Below are 17327 nucleotides of genomic sequence, written 5' to 3'. Positions count from 1 at the left end.
TAGGGAGGGCAGTTTTATTGTTTCAGTGACAGTTGAGGAAGGGTGCTGCAGAGCTAGTTACCCAACATCCCAAGGACACACATACTATCTTTGCCATGGGCCATGACTCTGGGGCTGACCCTCAGACAGAGGAGGAAGCTCACACTACTCCCAGGGATTCTAAATCAGGGAGATACATGAAAGTGACCACATGCTTCTGAGACATGTTAGTGGCTGTAAACATAGGGCTGAAGGGGGACTCATTACTCGCAGGGGGAGTGGGGGTGAGTGTTGGTCCATTCCTGGTCAATAGCCCCTTTTCAGGCTTAAAAGCAGTCCCAGAGGGGGTCAGAGAACCTGGGCAGCCCCTAGGACAAGGTGCTACCCTCTGGAGCCTCCCCCTCCCCCACCCATACCAGGTGAGCCATGGGCTTCATCACAGCACACACAAATACACATCGTGCACTTGAGTGAGGTCAGGATGCTAGAAGATGGGAATATAGTTGTCGATCTTGGCGCGGTGGCGCTGGGCTATGCACTCAGCAATCCATACAATGTTGCGACATTCCTGCTCCTTGAGCTTCACAAAAGCATAAAAGACACCAAAGTGGAACTGGTTCAGGAAGGCCAACTTGTTCAGCTTTACCTGTGGACAGAGGTAGTCATGGTATATAGATGGCCCTGGCCAAAGTCAAGCCTAAGCCACAACCCTTCCTATGCTGGGTAGGCCCTGTAAAACCCATGCTTACCTCATGCTCAAAGAACCGGTCCTCCAGGGTCTTGTCTCCAGGGTTGCTGCCTGCACCCTCAAAAAGCAGCTTGTACTCCTGGCCAGGGAGTAATGGGAAGCATGAGCGTGAGGGTGGTACTGGTAGGTGCGTAGTGCCAACATGCCCACCCACCATCTTGCCAGCCAGGGTACTCACTGGGTAATAATCAGCCACATTCTTGACCTGCTCATAGTCATCTGCCCGAGCCAGCTGAGCCAAGCCCTCAGGGTAGAGGCGCCCGCAGTGTGGGAAGAGCTTGGCACGGTCTTCCTTGGACAACTCTGTGCCGAAGGAGTTGATGGTAATGATGAAGGCGCGGCGGTCTGCTTCAAACTGTGGGGCCAGTGCATAGGCAAGGAGAGAGGGAGGATGGGAGAAGTTGTAGTCAGTTGGCAGAATTTCTCCCAGACCAGAGGAAGTGGAGACTATAAAGGCAAGAAGGTGGGCAGGCACTCACCTCTAGAATGGGGCACATGGCATCAGCTGTGGTCCCGCCCAATAGGGTGCAGAACTTGTAGAAGGACTCTAGGTAGGCCTGTGCAGGGCAGGGAATTTGTTCAGTGCAAACAAAGGGGACTGGGGGCCTTGTTAGGCTCCAAATCGCAGTTTCCCATTTCCCTCCTCAGCCTCTTTTATGGTATAGAAATGAGCCAGTGCACCTCTGTGGCCAAGCACCTAAAACGTCCACCAATTTCAGTTAATCAGCCATGCTTGGCTGTTATCCAGGAATGAAAGAACAGTCTCTGGCCCAATGTCTGCTTCAGGGTACATGTCCTCCACCCTTTCACCCTACAAAGCTTCTGTCTTCTTCCTGATGCTCTGCATTCCTCTTAATCTCCCCAAACCTCCTGTTCCTGGGCCTCAAAATCAGGTGTCCATGGGTCAGTGAGGAAAAATTACTCCTGAGAGTTCATGAAGATGGCCTGGACTGATTACTCAGCCCTCCTTGTACCCCACCACCTTGCAGAACAGGTAGCCCCTAGCCATCACACAGCAGGAACTAAATTGTCAGCCCAGCTTTGGCTGAAGGATGGTTATTGCCTGTGTGGACGTCAGCCTCACAGTGCAATGGCTGGGCACACGGGCTGCTGGTGGGAACAAGTACTTCCTGCCCAAGCAAATTGGATCTGCTTGACATAAGGAAGGATCAGCCCAGACCTCAGATCCTGCTCAACACTCACTCATAAAGCCAGCCAGGTTACACCTCTCCATGGTCTCCATAGGGAGCTCTTTTGCAAGAACATCCTTCATTCAGAACCCCTCAGGGTCTACCTGTGGCATGATCAAGCAAGACTAAGGATCAACAGAGACTATTCTTCCACTGTTGGAGGAGCCTGGGAGGCATGACAAGTTTTGTACACTAAGATGCATGTACTAAGCTGACTTGCACCTGTAGGTTCAGCCATTCCAAGAAAGATGAGACCCAGGAATCCATGAGATCAGGTCCAGCCTGACCAGCAACACTAGACAAACTGGGCACAGCGGAGAGCTGAAAGGTGACCACTGGAGTGACAAAACACCCAAAAAACTAGGAGAGGTCAGAGGTAAAGAAGCCTGGAAGAGCCGGGCACTGGTGGCTCATGCCTGTAATCCTAGCTACTCAGGAGGCTGAGATCTGAGGATCACAGTTCAAAGCCAGCCCAGGCAGGAAAGTCTGTGAGACTCATTTCCAATAAAGCACTAGAAAACCAGAAGTGGCATTGTGACTCAAGTGGTAGAGCGCTGGCCTTGAGCTGAAGAGCTGAGGGACAGCGACTAAGCCCAGAGTTCAAGCCCCACGACCGACCAAAAAAAAAAAAAAAAAGAAGCCTGGAAGGGGAGTTTTTAAGCCTAGTAAACAGAATCAGAAATCAGATGGCCTGGGAGCAGACCAACCCTGACTATAGCGTGATAGTCCTCTCAAACCCTCCAGGAGTCAAGTCTCCTGTGACCAGAAAAGCTGACTATGCTGAAATTCCAAGGTCTACCCTATGAGGACTGTAGTTCCTATCTGTGGAGGAAGCAACCAGTCATGTCTTAGGCCTCATACTCTGTACTTCCCAATTGACTTAGGCAGTTGTGTTGGTTTCTGGAAAAGCTGATCATATTTGGGAAGGCTGGAAGGATAGGCGTAGACTGTCCTCTGGAGGCTAAAACAGCTAAAGCAAGTGGCAAGACCCAGGTACCAAGGTCACCTCCCCAACCCCAACCTGTCCCCTGGAGTCATCCAGCTCATGGTTGCTGCACCAGCTGCCTACAGTTCCCACCTGCCAGGCTGCAGAGGGTCCACCTAATCTCCTATCTGTGGCTACCAGGCTGGGAAATTGCCTGACGGGCAAGTGGCCCTGGCACAGAGCCTATAGTGTTGGGTTGGAGTTTATTAGCTGGTGCCTGGGCAGCACACACTGGTGAGTGACTCCAGCTAGAACCAGTCAGGTCCAGTGAGGGTGTGAATGAGGTTGGGGTACAGCCACACCCCTTAACCTGCAGGGAACCCGGCAATGGGCCAGCTGGGTGGGAGCACTAGGAGAGAAAAAAAAGAGAAAGTATGGAGAACATGTGTGTATCTGTGCACACACTTTCTCTGTCTCTCTGGGACTAGGTTGGCTTGTCTCCCTGTGAGCAAGGTGCGTGAGAAACAGGCTAAGCCAAGTGTGGTCTCTGGTGCTGTTAGTGACTTACTGTGTAGTTTGAGACAACCACCTTGCTTCTCCAAGTCTTGTTTCCTCATTTTTCTAGTGGATACAATGGTGCATACTAGTTTCTGGGATAGTCAAGGATGGAAGTTGAGAATGACCTTCTTGCTGCTAATATGCCCCCTACACTGCAGGATTTTCTCAGCATACTCTACTCTGCTGGAAACCTTCACTGGCTCATCCTGACCACAGAATAAAGTTCAAATGTATGGCTTGGCATTCCAGGCTTGGGGTGATGACTTGACCCTGTACCTGCCTCTTTCTCTGGACTTCTTTCCAAGTGTCCATGTGGAATCTGTAGTTTTTCAGCAAACTTCCTCACTATCTGGTTCATGCACCATGCTTTTCCTCTGTATGTTCTGCGCCCGTCTATACCATCACCACCTATAGGCAGACTCTTCATTTATCACTAAACTCTCCCTGAAGTCTGGCTCGGGTCTCTGCAGAGAGACTGAAGAGCTAGGACCAAGGCTGAGCCAAATGTCAGACAGCTTGAACCAGGGCAGGAGACGACTCTGTTATGGAAACTCAAGAGAATGATGCTATCAGGGTTAGCTCAGCATGTTCTTTGGCTAGCACCATCCTCAGCCCCTCTTCAAGGACTGTTCTCTGCTGCTCAGTGTTCCTGACTACAGTTCATTGAAGATCTTGGCACTACAGCTCAGTATCTAACTGCAGGCAGTGTCTGGTCTATCTCAAATATCCCTAATTGGTCTCTGGCTTTTGGAGGTACTGGGATTTGAACTTAGGGCTTCTTAGCAGGCACTCTACCACACCTATAGCCATAGTCCCATTCTCTTAATCTCTTTGGGCCTAGTTAGTGCTGACCCAGGAGTCTCAAGCCCAATCCTCTATCACCATGGTTCAGCCAGTCTATGCCACAGCATAAGGTGGGTAGAGGATGAAGATAGTGGGACGTAGAAACTGGCTCCAGACCTGAGAACCTGAAAAGCTCATAATGACCTAGCTATGCCTGGCTGGGTCCCTCCCCAACCACAACTGAGCAGTTACCTTAATGCAAGTGCCTATCTTGGCTGGCAATATCCCAGGTACAGTAGGTCTAATGGTTATAGCCTGGGTGGTAGCCTGTGACCTTCCAGAATGCTGAGGGAGTGGCCCTCAAGGAGCCAGCTCTGACAGGCCAAGCAGTAGAGTGCCAGCCACTCCTGCTGATTTTATCTGAGCCTGCCGCAGGCACCAAGGGGATGGATAACCTGTTCCATGCAGCCTTGTACCACTCACAAGAGCCAGCAAATGAACGGATAAGCCCCAGGGACAACAGCCTGGCACAGCTGTGCCCTATCCTAGCCCTTAACATAAATCACTATCCCACCAAGTCCCACAGCCCCACTAACCAAGAGGCCATTCCCCACCATTCATGCAGGGCACTACCTTATAGAGTGTGTTACGGATGATCTCGATGTTCATCTCATCAAGGTCTTGCTCTGAGATGCAGTCCTGGAAAAAAGCCGCTGAGGAGGAAAGATACATGTGTCAGGGCTGGGCAAATGGCCTAGGCGAGAAACCCTGCTGATGTCCAACCATTCTACAGGGCATAGAGAACTCCTGTCACAAGGTCCATTGTGCTAGGTATGGAGAGGGGGCTAGCCAGCCTGAGATATTGCCTTGGAAGTGGCAGAAGCAATGCTTGGGGCCATGAGCACTGACCTGAGCTTTTCCTGCCTCCTTGCTCCTAAAATTGATTTATAAAGGAGGCGGCCAGCCATAACATGATCTAATCGCCACTGGGGCAGACCCAAGTTTAGACCATGCCAAAGAGAGGCTTGCATAAGAGGCCATGAGATTCTCCTTTCTCCAGGGGCAGCTGTGGATTTGGGGCCTGATGCTCACTTTTCTGCCTCCCCTAGGAAGGCCTGGCACCAACATTTGGAAAATCCTCCTTCTCTTCCTCGGGACAAGGAATGAATCTGGCAGCTGGACAAGCATGGACCTACAACCAAGGGGGCCACTGTAGGGCTGGAAGGGGAGGCAAAGCAGGATAGAGCATCCCCATTCCCCAAAAGGGCCTGAAGACTCACTAATCTGTCTTTTCTTTAAAGATGGGGAGACTGAAAAACCAGGAACTAGCTCAGAGTTACTGGAAGCATCCAGAACTGACTAAATTGGGCCTCTTAGCTGAGAGCCCCTGTGGCTCAACTTTGGTGGCTTTCTATAATGGTTGCTCAGGGCTAGGCCTTTGGTTATGAGGGCACTAGCTGGTTATGGTCCTCATACCTTCTCCCCAGCCTCCCTGGCCTCCCAATTCCCTTCCCTTCTTTGGCCTCTGACATTGACATGCATCCTGCTGAACACTGTGTGATCTGGCCCCTGGGACCTGCTCAATGAAGGCAAGTGAAGCAGTTTGCTGACCACCTCCTTCTCATAGGAAGCCAGTCATTCTGACCTCGCTTGAGGCTCCTATCTTTCAGGACTCCCAATACTCCAAGGGACCCAAACCTCTCTCCCTTTCTTCTCTATGTGTCCAGCCCTTCTCTGCAAACCAGACCATTTCCAAAGTTAGATGGTCAAGTCAGGCCATGGGGTAGCCTCCTGGCAAAAGCAACAGGAAAGGAGAAGTGGGGAGGAGAGAATGAGAGGAGAAAGTTGAGGGAAGGATAAAGGTCAGCAGCAGCAGGCAGGTCTCACTTTCCGGAGCAGGATAACCCACCCCCAATAGTCTGCAAAGCCCGCACTGAGGCTGAGACCCCTACCCAGCTCCTGCTTCTACCTCACTGGCTCACCCAGGGGAGTGTCCACCAGAATAGCATTGTAGAGCTCAGCAGGTGTCTGTGCGATGTTCACGGCCTCCATCTGCTCAAAGCTGCCTAGTGGGTGGCACTTGGGCACAAGCTCAGCGATGGAGCGCTGATGCAGTGTGCCTGTGATGAGCAGGATCACGTTGTCAATCATGTAGCTGTAGCTGTGGGAAGCAGAGAACAGCAAGGCAGCCCATTGAAGTAAGGGGCTTGGAAGGCCTGGCTAAGCACCACACCTTTGCCCCAACCCTACACGGTCTACCAGATCAAATATGGGCTGGTCATGGTTGCTGGAAGTTCTGCTGGTTCTATCTTTGGGTGCCTCCTTGCCCAAGTTCCTCTCAAGTTTCTAATCCCTACCCAGCACCAGATACAGAGGACAGACATGACCTCTCCCTTTGAGGTGATGGAAGAGTCATGTCTCACAAGTAACTGAGATATAGGTGACTCTTGCACAGTGTGAACAATGTTCTAACAGGACATAGAAACCATTGGCACATGCAAATGTGGCACACAGCCCAGCCCTAGGATAGGTGTGGTCAGCAGCTTGAGAGATAAAAGGACTGTGAGATGAAAGTGTGTTCTGGGAAGAGGGAACAGTGGGTGCAAAGGCCTGGAGGCACTGAGAGGCCAAATTTGAGGAATTGAGCAGAGTCAGGACTGACAAAGGAAAAGGAAAGGTGCAGCCACAGGCAGGGCAGTGTTGCCAACAGGGTGGTGCCTGGAGGCTGAGCTAGGCCAGACTAAGGATCCTGACTTCAGCTCAAGCACCAGTGATCAACGAGCAGAATATAGGCAGGGATATCACGGTCCAGGATAGGGTCACTCTGGCTTATTGTGGTGACAGAGAAGAAAAGAAAAGCTGAATAGGGTGGAAGAAGCTTCCTTAGGCCAGTCATCCAGAGAGGATTTATGAAGGCATGCTCTGGAGCAAAGGCCTAGGTCAGGCAGAATGGCACAACCCTGCTCCAAAGAAGAGAAAACATCTTCTTCTTCAGGGCTGAGACCAGCACCAGGCCTCTTCCTAGGAGGATCTGAATGAGACACAGGAATTTGATAGCCTGGGCTCAGATCAGTCCTTGGCTAAGGCTCCCCTAGGTTATGCCCTGGAGGCCAGGTCTGGAGAGTCCATGGGCAGCAGAGGGGGCTGTGGAGCTGGGGAGGGTTGGACTACTCAGTTCAGATTTGGTAAGAGACAAAACTCTACCTCCAACCAAAAGGCATAGCTATACAAAGGAGCTGAGGCAGAGACTTCTGTGTAGTTATCTATGAGAGGATGAAGTGAACGAGAGAACAGCCTAGTTATAGTCCACTACAGTAGTCATAACTGTTCTCTAGCCTGTTACTAAAGATAACCTCAGAGAGCTGGATGAGACCTCAGGGAAATATCCTTGAAGGCCATGTTGGGCCATGGAAGGGTAAAAGCTAGAGTGGAGACTGCTGGTATGAGTTAGACTTGAACACAAGTCTCATCCTAGCTTCTTGAAGAGCTGACTTAGGCTCCTATCTTATGACAGTATTTTGAGGACCCAGTGCTGAAGATGTCTGAGGAGGGCTTTGGTAGGAAGTAGTTCCTAGTACCAAAGGACCAAATGGAACAAGGTGGTGGCTGGGGCCTCAGCTCGGAGGGCCATCCACTAGGGCATTCCCATAGGGGCCTCTAGGAAGGAATAGGAGGAAGAGGCCTCAGCTCTTGTCCTGGCCTGACCCCTATTCCTCCTGCTTGCTGCACATTTCCTCAGCTCCCACCTGGCCCAGTGCCTTGTTACAACCTCTGTTCTCCTGGGCCTGGAGCCAGGCAAGCTGCCCTCTTCACCCCCAGTCTGGCTGGGTCAGCTACAGGATGTACATTGAGAAGAGGCAGGCGTTGTCCCCCACCCCCACCCCCAGCTGAGGTCCTCAGGCAGGGCCCATTTGCAGCTGCAAGCCAAAAGGCCCATATGGCCAACCTCTTGCCTCCAACCCCACAAAACTAGTAGAGTAGAGGAACTGTAGGGAGAGGCTGCCAGAACTTTGTTCCTTCGTGTCAAGCTCCAGATTATGTCTTCTCTGCCCCCAATGTCTTCTGCTTCTCATGTAAATCAGGACACACCCACTACTCTTCCACACTCAACTGGTGCTCCATTCAGCCTCACTACACCCACTGCACTACTGGAGGTAACAGAAAAGATTCTGCCTCTAAGCCTGAGGATGCTCTGGTATGTTCACATCCTTCAAATAGAAAAAGGAGAACAGCACTTCATTGGATCCATGTTACCTGAGTGGTTTCATATTCACCAGCCTCGCTGTCAGAACAAATAAGGCTCCAGAGACAGCCAGCACAACATAAAAGGAGCTCTGCCCCCATAGTCACTGTCCATACACCTCTAGCCAGGTCCATCTAGCTTTATCTTCTCAGAGGAGCTCCCCGCTCCCCCCACCCCAAGCCAGTTTCCGCTTCCTAAACCTCCTGCTTCTTATGTCTACAACTCAGGATATCTGTTTAGGGCAGGGTCAAGGCTGGGGGCTGAGCCCCAAGAGAGTACCTTGGCATTCTTGAGGGTCCTAGCCAAGTCTCAGAGGAAAGCTTTGTGGGGAGACACTGAGTCTAGCTTTGCTGCAATTTCTCCAGTGATGTGGAAAAGACCACATGTGATTCACTTTTCAGCCCTGACAGCATGGAGGCCAGTGGTAGCCTCCCCACTCTACCCATCTCCCTTCAGCCTCTCCTGCTATACGCTTTTGCTGAGCACAAGGGGTAATTCTGGATCAACTAAAGACCACTCCCGAATATGCCACTGAGCCCTTCCAAGACCTCCTGCTACCCAAGGCAGGTCAGCCTTTATCCTGTGCCAAGCCTAACACTTCCCTCCCCCTGGACTAACTACAAGGTTGCTATAGCAGAGGTCTCTGATTTTCCCCCCATCTGGTGAGGGTAAAAATCCTTTTCTGTGATATAGAAGGCAGGACAGGTCTCGCAGAGAGGATATAGCCCAGCCATATTCTTTTATTCTAAGGCGGAGATCTTCAGCTGGCAGAGAAACCCTCCACTTCCTCTTCTTTCTCCTCCTCTTTGCCTGGCTTCAGCAGCTGCCTCCCTGCCCCCAGAGACCCACTCCACCATTTCTTCCTTCATTTGGCCTCAATAAAAGAGAATGAGGTTCCAGCTGGTCAGCATCTCCCTCCAGGGGAAGACAGCTGGGGAGTGGATGGCCGGCTGCTGGCCAGGCCAAAGAGGCCCTTGTAGAGTGGGGGTGGGGCAGTCTATAATCCGGTGCCCTGAGGCCTGTCTTGCACTGTGCCTCTAAAACAGTTTGAATCCCCAGAAGTCTCAGGCTAGAGTTTGGGAAGCTACTTCCTTCAAGAAGTCTTCAGAGTCCCTAGCCAACCCTTTGTCTTAAGGCATTGTACCTTTTGGTGCCATCTGCTGGAGGGATGTGGTTTCTTAGCCCTTGGGGCTGGCTTACTGCAGGACAGGAGGCCATGATGTCTGGGTATACTGCAAGTCTGTCCACCCACAGCACCCACCAGATGCCCTCATGAACTACAAGTGACAGTACCTGTACTGGATTACATCTAGGTCTTGAAGAGTCTTGTTCAGGGTAGCAAGTAAACAAAAATATCCACTATAACCTCATCCCACCACCTCAAAGGCCTGAGCCTCTGTGTAATAAAGTAAGAAGCTCAAGGAAGAACCAGTAAGACTCTGACCCGCTCTTCATTAACATCCTTCCTCTCCCAGCTGGAATGTGGCTTAGTGGTAGAGTGCTTGCCTAGCATGGATGAAGCCCTGGTTTGGTTCCTCAGTACCACAGAAACAGAAGAAGCTGGAAGTGGTGCTGTGGCTCAAGTGGTAGAATACTAGCCCTGAGCAAAAGCAGCTCAGGGACAGTGTGTAGGCCCTGAGTTCAAGCCCCAGGATTGGAAAAAAAAAATCCTGTCCTTCCCCAGAGGTCTGGTTGTGTCCTTCCACCTGATCTGAGCCTTCTGGACCTTGAGGTGCTTTCTCTTCAACATGGTGCTCTTTCCTAGGCTGGGAAGAATGGAGTTAACGCTATCTCTCATTCCAGACAGAGGCCACACCTAGCCCAGAACCCAGAAGCCCAACAAGTTGAGTGTCCCATTCTGTAGCCCACCTACCTTGTTGTAGACAGCGGAAGGTCAAGATTTGAGGCTCAGGGAACTACGAATGCCCCTTTGTGGCCAACCAGGGGCCCAAAGTGGGAGACATACTAGAGAGAATGCAGTGTAGGCAGGACCTCAGAGCACCAATTGGTGATAGTGGAACCCATTACACAGTAGGAATATGGGACCTTGGCTCCCCAAGATGGGTCCATTTCCCCATACTCAGGCTATGCCAATGGGCACCTATGCTACAGGTAGGTTATGTATACTGAATAAGGCCCCTAGCAGAATAAGGCCTCTATTTTGTCCTCATCCAACTAAGACCAAGTTCTCTCTGCCTACAAGCAACTCTCCTAGCTTCTCTTCCAGAGCTGACTTTCCTGTAGGAGAATATCATGAAACTACCCAGATCAAAGTCTCCTGCAAGGAAAACCAAAAAGCAATAGAGGCTCTACCCCAAGTCACACAGCAAGCTGATGGTTGGTCCAGATAGGAGCCCTTGATACAGCAACATTGACTTATCAATACTATGAAATTATGCTGGTCAGGCACTGGTAGTTCATGCCTATAATCCTAACTACTCAGGAGACTGAGATCTGAATATGACAGTTCAAAGCCACCTGGGCAGGAAAGTCTATGAGACTCTAAACTCCAATTAACCAGAAAAAAATTGGAAGTAGGGCTATGGCTCAAAGTGGTAAGAACACCAGCTCTGAGCAAAAAAGGACGGTGCCCAGGCCCTGAGTCCTGAGTCCAAGTCCCAGTCCAGGCATAGATGAGAGAAAGGAAAAGAGGAGAAACAAGAGAGAGAAAAAGAGAGAGAATGAAGGAGAGAGAGAGAGACATAGAGAGACAGAGAAAGAGAGAGAGAGATCAATCTGGTTCATCTTAAGATCACATGCTGACAGTCTAAAGTACTTATCTCACTCAGTCTATCCTACACTACATAGTGGCCTCTACTGAGACTACTCTCTCTTGTTCTCTCAAGCAATCATCTGACCCCCTGGAGTTCTTTCAATACTGAGAAGCCCTCTGTGACACTCAGTCCCAATTTCTAAAGCTGCTTGTAGGCATCTCCAGCACCACTGCACTGTCCCCCATGTCCATCCATCTCCCTCCTAGTACTAGATCTGGCCCAGAGTGAGTGTTGGATGCAGACTGGGGATCTATAAAAGCACAGGATGCTCTCTCTCACACAGAAGGGCAGGGTGTCTTGACCAGTTTCTGCTTGCATCCTTTCAATGTCAGGAAACTCATTACTTCCTGCAAAAGCCTGTTCCAGTCATCAAAGGGAAGCTCTGAAGGCAAAAGCTGTCTGAAGGATAGAGCTCACTGACCTCTGTGGTGTTCCTAACTTCTGCCTCAGCTGTAGCAGCTTTGTTTGTGAGTAGCCATGTCTCCAGATGGGGTCTCTATCTGTCCCCATTCCTATAGGAATGCACTCTCTAGGTACACCTTTCTCTGGGCATTTCTAGAGGAGTTACTCCTTTCTGCAAGAAGCAATGCCTTTGGAGGCTATTGGGGCACAGGGCCAGAGACTCCATGATCACAGCTCAGGATATATATAGTTCCCTCAGACTATAGATCTTCTCCAATTCTTCCTTAAAAACTTCACCAAGCCAGGTGCTAGTGGGTCATGCCTTTAATCCTAGCTACTCAGGAAGCTGAGATCTAAGGATTTCAGTTCAAAGGCAGTCCAGGCTCCAGGCAGGAAAATCCATGAGACTCTTATCTCCAATTAACCACCAGAAAACTGGAAGAGGGCTGTGACTCAAGTGGTAGAACATTCACCTTGAGCTGAAGAGCTCAGGGACAGTGTTCAGGCCCAGAGTTCAAGCCCCATGACTGACAAAACAAACCAAAAACAAAACAAAATACTTCACCAAGTAGCCATGTCCTCAATGAAACCAGTCATGAGTCTGAGTGTGGGGTGACACTTGGCACAAGCTCTGAAGGGAAGACTTTACCCCTTCTGTAACACTCCTCATACCTGGAATGGTTTTTCTGGGGCAATGGAGAAAGAAAAGCAGCCAGAGGTAGAGACGTGAGAGGAGGATGCTACATAGTGGCCAAGCCTAGAGACCTTGTTCACATGAAGGCCATGAGTGACACGTGATTGAGTGACAGGACTGTCAGAACCTGACTAGAGGCTTGAGCAATGGGGGAGATGAAAGAACATAGGAAATGTAAAAGTTTAGACCAATAAAATATTTATTTGTTGTTATTGTTGTTTTGTTTGTTTTTTGCCAGTACTGGGGCTTGAACTCAGTGCTTGCGCAATGTCCCTAAGCTTCTTTTGCTCAAGACTACCACTCTACCACTTGAGCCACAGCGTACCACTTCTGGCTTTTCCTGTTTATGTGGTACTGAGGAATCAAACCCAGGGCTTCATGCATGGTAGGCAAGCACTCTATCACTAAGCCACCTTCCCAGCCACAAGAAGGTTTTTAAGGTGTGCTTAATGGTGTTAGAGATTCCAACAGGAGTAAAGGGGGAATAGCCACTCAGGGTCCAGGAGTAGGATGAGCATGTTCACAACACTGGATCTCAGAGTAAGGAGAGTAAATCTTCCTCTGAAACAGTGCTAGGGATGTGGAGTCCAGATGCAGTCCTGGGAAGTATACTGGCTGCTATTGTCTTAGTAGAAGAAGAGGTGGGCCATTTGCCCAGAGAGGAGGAGGCAGAGGGCAGGAGAGGGATGATATTTAAGATGGAGGTGGTCTTCCCAGCCTTGGTAGGGATGGCTATAGGATGCTGAGTAGGGGCAGTAAGAGGCAGCCACAAGCTAAAGCTACCCGAGTGGGTGAGCATGCATGTCTGGCAGCAAGAATGATCATCTTCCTCCAATCACTGAGTTCTCTAGCCTTGCTCTCAGCAGTGGACAAGGGGGGAGGGTAGCTCTAGGCTGGAGGCTCTGGGATTCCTCCAGGGCTGGGGGGCTGCCAGCCGGGCGGGACTATGAGTTGGGCAGCCAAGAGAACTGCGGATGTTGGCAGAAGAGAGCTGGAATGATGGACCAGGGAACCTCAGCTGGGGAGGGCGGGAAATGAAGACAGAAAGGGTAACAGGGGAGGAAGCAAGGCTCAGTGTCCTGCTGAGTCTGGAACCCGTGTCCTACAAGGGGCTGAGAGTGGGCTGGAGACTCAGAAGGCTGTGGGTAGAGAAAGGATGCCTGACTCAGCCATTTTAGAGGTGGAGCAGTTCCAGGTGGTGACATGGTTTTGGGCAGCCCTCAGTGTGTGTGAGGAGGTGGGAGAGTTGAAATGGAGAGCAAAAGAGCAGGTCACTGGAGATGATGGGGTCAGGGAAGGAGCAGCCACAGGCTCAGACTGGCTGACACGTGGCTGCCGAGCTCTTCCCAAGTGAGGGCAGGAGTGAGTAGATGGGAATGCTGTAAACCACAATCACCCATGAATGGAAAGGGAGGGGAAGTGGTGGATTCAGACAGCTTGCCACAGGATAGCACTTGGCTGCTTTAAGCACACTTGATGCTTGTAGCCAACCTCCAGCAAAGAGCTGGCGGCTGTTCTGTCTCAGTCATGCTCAGAGCTCTCTCTAGTTTCATGGTCTGGCAGGAAGCACCAAGTCAAGTCAGGAGCTATATGCACAGTCAGGTGGGCAAGTGGGTAGGAAAATGGATAACATCCACCCTCTGACCACTGGCACAGACAGAGTTATGCTTCCTCTGGCCACCCTAGCTGGCATGACCAGAATATTCACCAGGAAACTGAAGAAGCCTTGTACAAATAAGCTGAAGGTGAAGGCTGGGACCTGACAATAAAATCACTGCTTCCTTGTATGTCCTGACCTTGGGGCAGGGAACACACAGGCCCAGGCCAGAGTTCAGGTGACAAATGGCTTGGTGCAGCGTTCCCCTATCCTTCCATGAAGCAGCACATAATCTACCCCCCACCTCTGGCATCCTGCCCCAGTAGGTCTATACTGGCATACTTTGACAGGGGCCAACAGTGTGAATATAAGATGGTCTAGGACAGCAGAGAGGGCCCCAGGGAAGGAAGATTGTGGCCAGGAGAGGGTCTGCTCTCAGTTTGGGCAGGTTTCTGAAATTTTCAGGTGTTCCAGTCTATGATCCTTGTCCGAGGATGAAGCCCTATGGCTAAATTCCACATCTGAGCATGTGGATTCTGTCAAGTGGCTGTTCCCTGCTGGTGATGAAAATCAGGCCAGATGACAGGCATAACCCTATCCATCCAAGGACAGGTACGGTAATATTCCTGGTCCCAAGGAAGAGGAGCACTATAATTATGGAAGAAACTAGACAACATCTAGAAGAGTGGAGGAAAACACATCCCCTACAATTATATTTACTCACATGCCACCAATACAGAGAAAATCCATAGAGGCTGGCCACTGATCATGCCTCTGTTGACTATGTGCATGAGGTGGCAACCCGGGCTAAGCTGTTCATATTGGTTGTATTGGTTGATGGCTCCTGAGCTATCCCTGCAGAAGGAACTTCTCTACCTCCCTGGGATCCATAAACTCACAGTCCTGATCCAAGTGCCCCGCCTATCCTGCTGGTCCCAGGGTCCTCTTATCTGTTCAGCTTCTCTAGCAGAAGACCCCCACCCAAGGGTCATAATGGAGAAGCTGGTATAGTCAAGAGTCACAAACATGGGTGAAGCGGGGGGGGGGGGGGGGGGGGCCCTACCCAAACTCTTGGGAAAGGTGGCAAGGTATTCAACCTCTCACCAACCTATACATCTACCTAACTTTCCTGAAAACTAAGCCAGTGTCAGAGAAGGAAGAGAATGGGCCTCAGTCCATCCAAAAAATCAGAGTCTTCATGACCCTTGGCCCCAGCAAGGGATATAGCACCTGGTAATGGTTCATTCTGGGTGCTACAGAGTAAGTAAAAAGGAGCTGCTATCTTCTTTTGTCTCCCTACTCCAATCTCTGAAACATTTTAGGCACAGAGAAAGAGGCTGGTGACCCTACTCTACAAGTTGTGAACCTGAAAAGTCCAGTTACATAGCTGAAGAGGACTCTGATGATGTTGCTTAATGACCTTACAGCCCTATCCTTACTCTGTTGGCCTAACTAACCTTACTCTCTGTCAGCTGTCAAGTCTCTCAGCTGACAGAGGCACATGATGAGGCTACCTTCTGTAAAAATTATCTACTCTACCCAATGCTATTGGATACTTACGTAATGAAGTCCAGGAAGCTGGCAAGTGGCTCATAGGCATGGTTCCTCATGTGGCGGAACTCTACCACCATCTTCTCCTTGAGCCGGTCATCAATGACTGACACTGTCAGAGGTGATGCCTCATTAGCCAAGAAGTTGCCATAGTCAGTACTCTGCAGGTGTAGCTTCAAGTCTGAAATTCAAAAACAGAGGATAAGAGCTAGCTAGCTTTGCTGAGCCTCCCCCAGTGCTCCCAAGTCCCCGTTCTCACCCAACTCTGGGCCCTCCTATTTCCATCTTCCTTTTAGCTCTGGGCATAATACAAGCAGCCAGGCTAAGGACCTGGAAATACCCCAAACTATAAGACCACAAGCCACCACAAGATGAGAAGGTTAAGATGACTCAACCCAAGCAGCCATTTACAACCCACAGCCTCTGAAGTCCTAACCTAGAGCAAAACAACATAGGCCCTACTCTTCAGGGTGTCAGGGTTGAAGGGGCATGCTACAAATACATGAAAGATATGAAGAGAGGAGATGCCCAAAGCTGTGAGAATAGAGAAATGGGCACCAAAATAGGCCTTAGCAGGGATGAAGACCATGCTAAGTTGGGCCACAGCAAAAGGCTGAAGGAAATATGAAGGTAATAGTCAGCAGGACAGTAAGTAAGAAGAGGCCTCAGGCAAATGAGTAATGTAAGAAGGAAATGGGGCTGAATGGAAAGGGTTCCCTAAGCAGTAGCTGAAGACAGACAGGCCAATCAGGATTCTTCTGAGCCTTTAGAAACAAGAGTGAGGAAAAAGATATGAAAGAAAGACTAGGACAAGAGACTTGGAAGACAGGACAAGTAGGATAGTACAATGTAGAAATTTCCCAGTTTCTGTCCTTTATTCTTTCCCTCAGCCTACTTTCCATATAACTGCCACAGTGATCTTTTTAAAACAAAAAGTAAGCATGTATTTGTCTGCCTCAAACTCTCTCAAGCTCCTAGTTCACTCAAAGTGAGAGTCTCTGCTAGAATGGGGCCCTTATTGGTTGCTGCTTCTTACCTCTCTCATCTCCATCACATCCTTTCAGAGCCTTTCCCTGCTCCTTAGCCAGGAAAGAGATTGCTGATCCATCCCTTCCTTCAGATATCTCCCCATTCTCCCTCCTGAGGTCTCTCTTGTTCACCTGTGTTGTTTTTCATTAGAGCCCTTATCCCACTTGATATAGGATATATAAGCTCCATAAGAATAGGGATTTGGCAGTCATTGTGGTGCTATAGAGGCTAGAACGGAGTATGTGTACATATTTCAATAAACTGCTGTTGAATAGAAGAAAAATGGGAGAGAGAGTGGGCAAACTGGCAGGAGAGTTACTCCTGGACTTTGATAGGGAAAACACTATAACAAATTATGGCAGTACCAAGGACAGTGACAAAGAACGGGAGGATAGAGATCCAAGGCCTCTCTAGGTATCCTTGAGGCCAGAGGACTGTACAATTCTGGTTGCACAGGCTTTAAGGACCCATATAATGCTCCTTCTACTATACTGCAAAAGAGAAATGACCCTCATCTACAGTGAGGTGTGATAAAGGAGATGGAAGAGTATGCAGGAGAGGGCATAAAAGGAGGGTATATAATGCTAGAGGGAATGTCTTTCATCTGTGAGGCTAGGGGCTGGTGGCCAGCAGCACTCATGTCTCTGCGGCTCCCAAGCACTCAGAGTAGACTTTTAGCTTCCTGTTTTTCCTGCTCTACTATTGCATGTCTACTTTTCTGCCATAACCACCCAAAAGAGGATAAAAGAGAAGAAACAGTGGGTAAGTGAACCATCAGGCCAAATCTGTCCCATGGACATTGCTGATTTTGCTGTGTTTTTGCTTTGGATAAATATGCCCTCCTACTTTGCCCC

General features: G+C 49.9%; 1 protein-coding gene across 1 annotated transcript in view; it reads right to left on the bottom strand.

The window, feature by feature from the left end:
- The window catches only part of Atp6v0d1 (ATPase H+ transporting V0 subunit d1), a 40945-nt gene continuing 23618 nt past the window's right edge, over positions 1-17327 (bottom strand). Inside the window, exons 2-8 of the mRNA XM_042700624.1 lie at positions 15454-15625; positions 6166-6344; positions 4817-4896; positions 1207-1284; positions 906-1082; positions 729-806; positions 1-625 (exon numbers count right to left, since the gene is read on the bottom strand). Of these exons, the coding sequence (XP_042556558.1) occupies positions 464-625; positions 729-806; positions 906-1082; positions 1207-1284; positions 4817-4896; positions 6166-6344; positions 15454-15625 (926 nt within the window). The 3' untranslated portion in view covers positions 1-463. The remainder of the gene's footprint in view (positions 626-728; positions 807-905; positions 1083-1206; positions 1285-4816; positions 4897-6165; positions 6345-15453; positions 15626-17327) is intronic.

The sequence above is a fragment of the Dipodomys spectabilis genome, unplaced genomic scaffold (genome assembly GCF_019054845.1).
Source record: "Dipodomys spectabilis isolate Male_0828 unplaced genomic scaffold, ASM1905484v1 ptg000273l, whole genome shotgun sequence".
NCBI classification, from domain to species: Eukaryota; Metazoa; Chordata; class Mammalia; order Rodentia; family Heteromyidae; genus Dipodomys; species Dipodomys spectabilis.
This window is presented reverse-complemented; position numbering and strand designations above follow the sequence as displayed.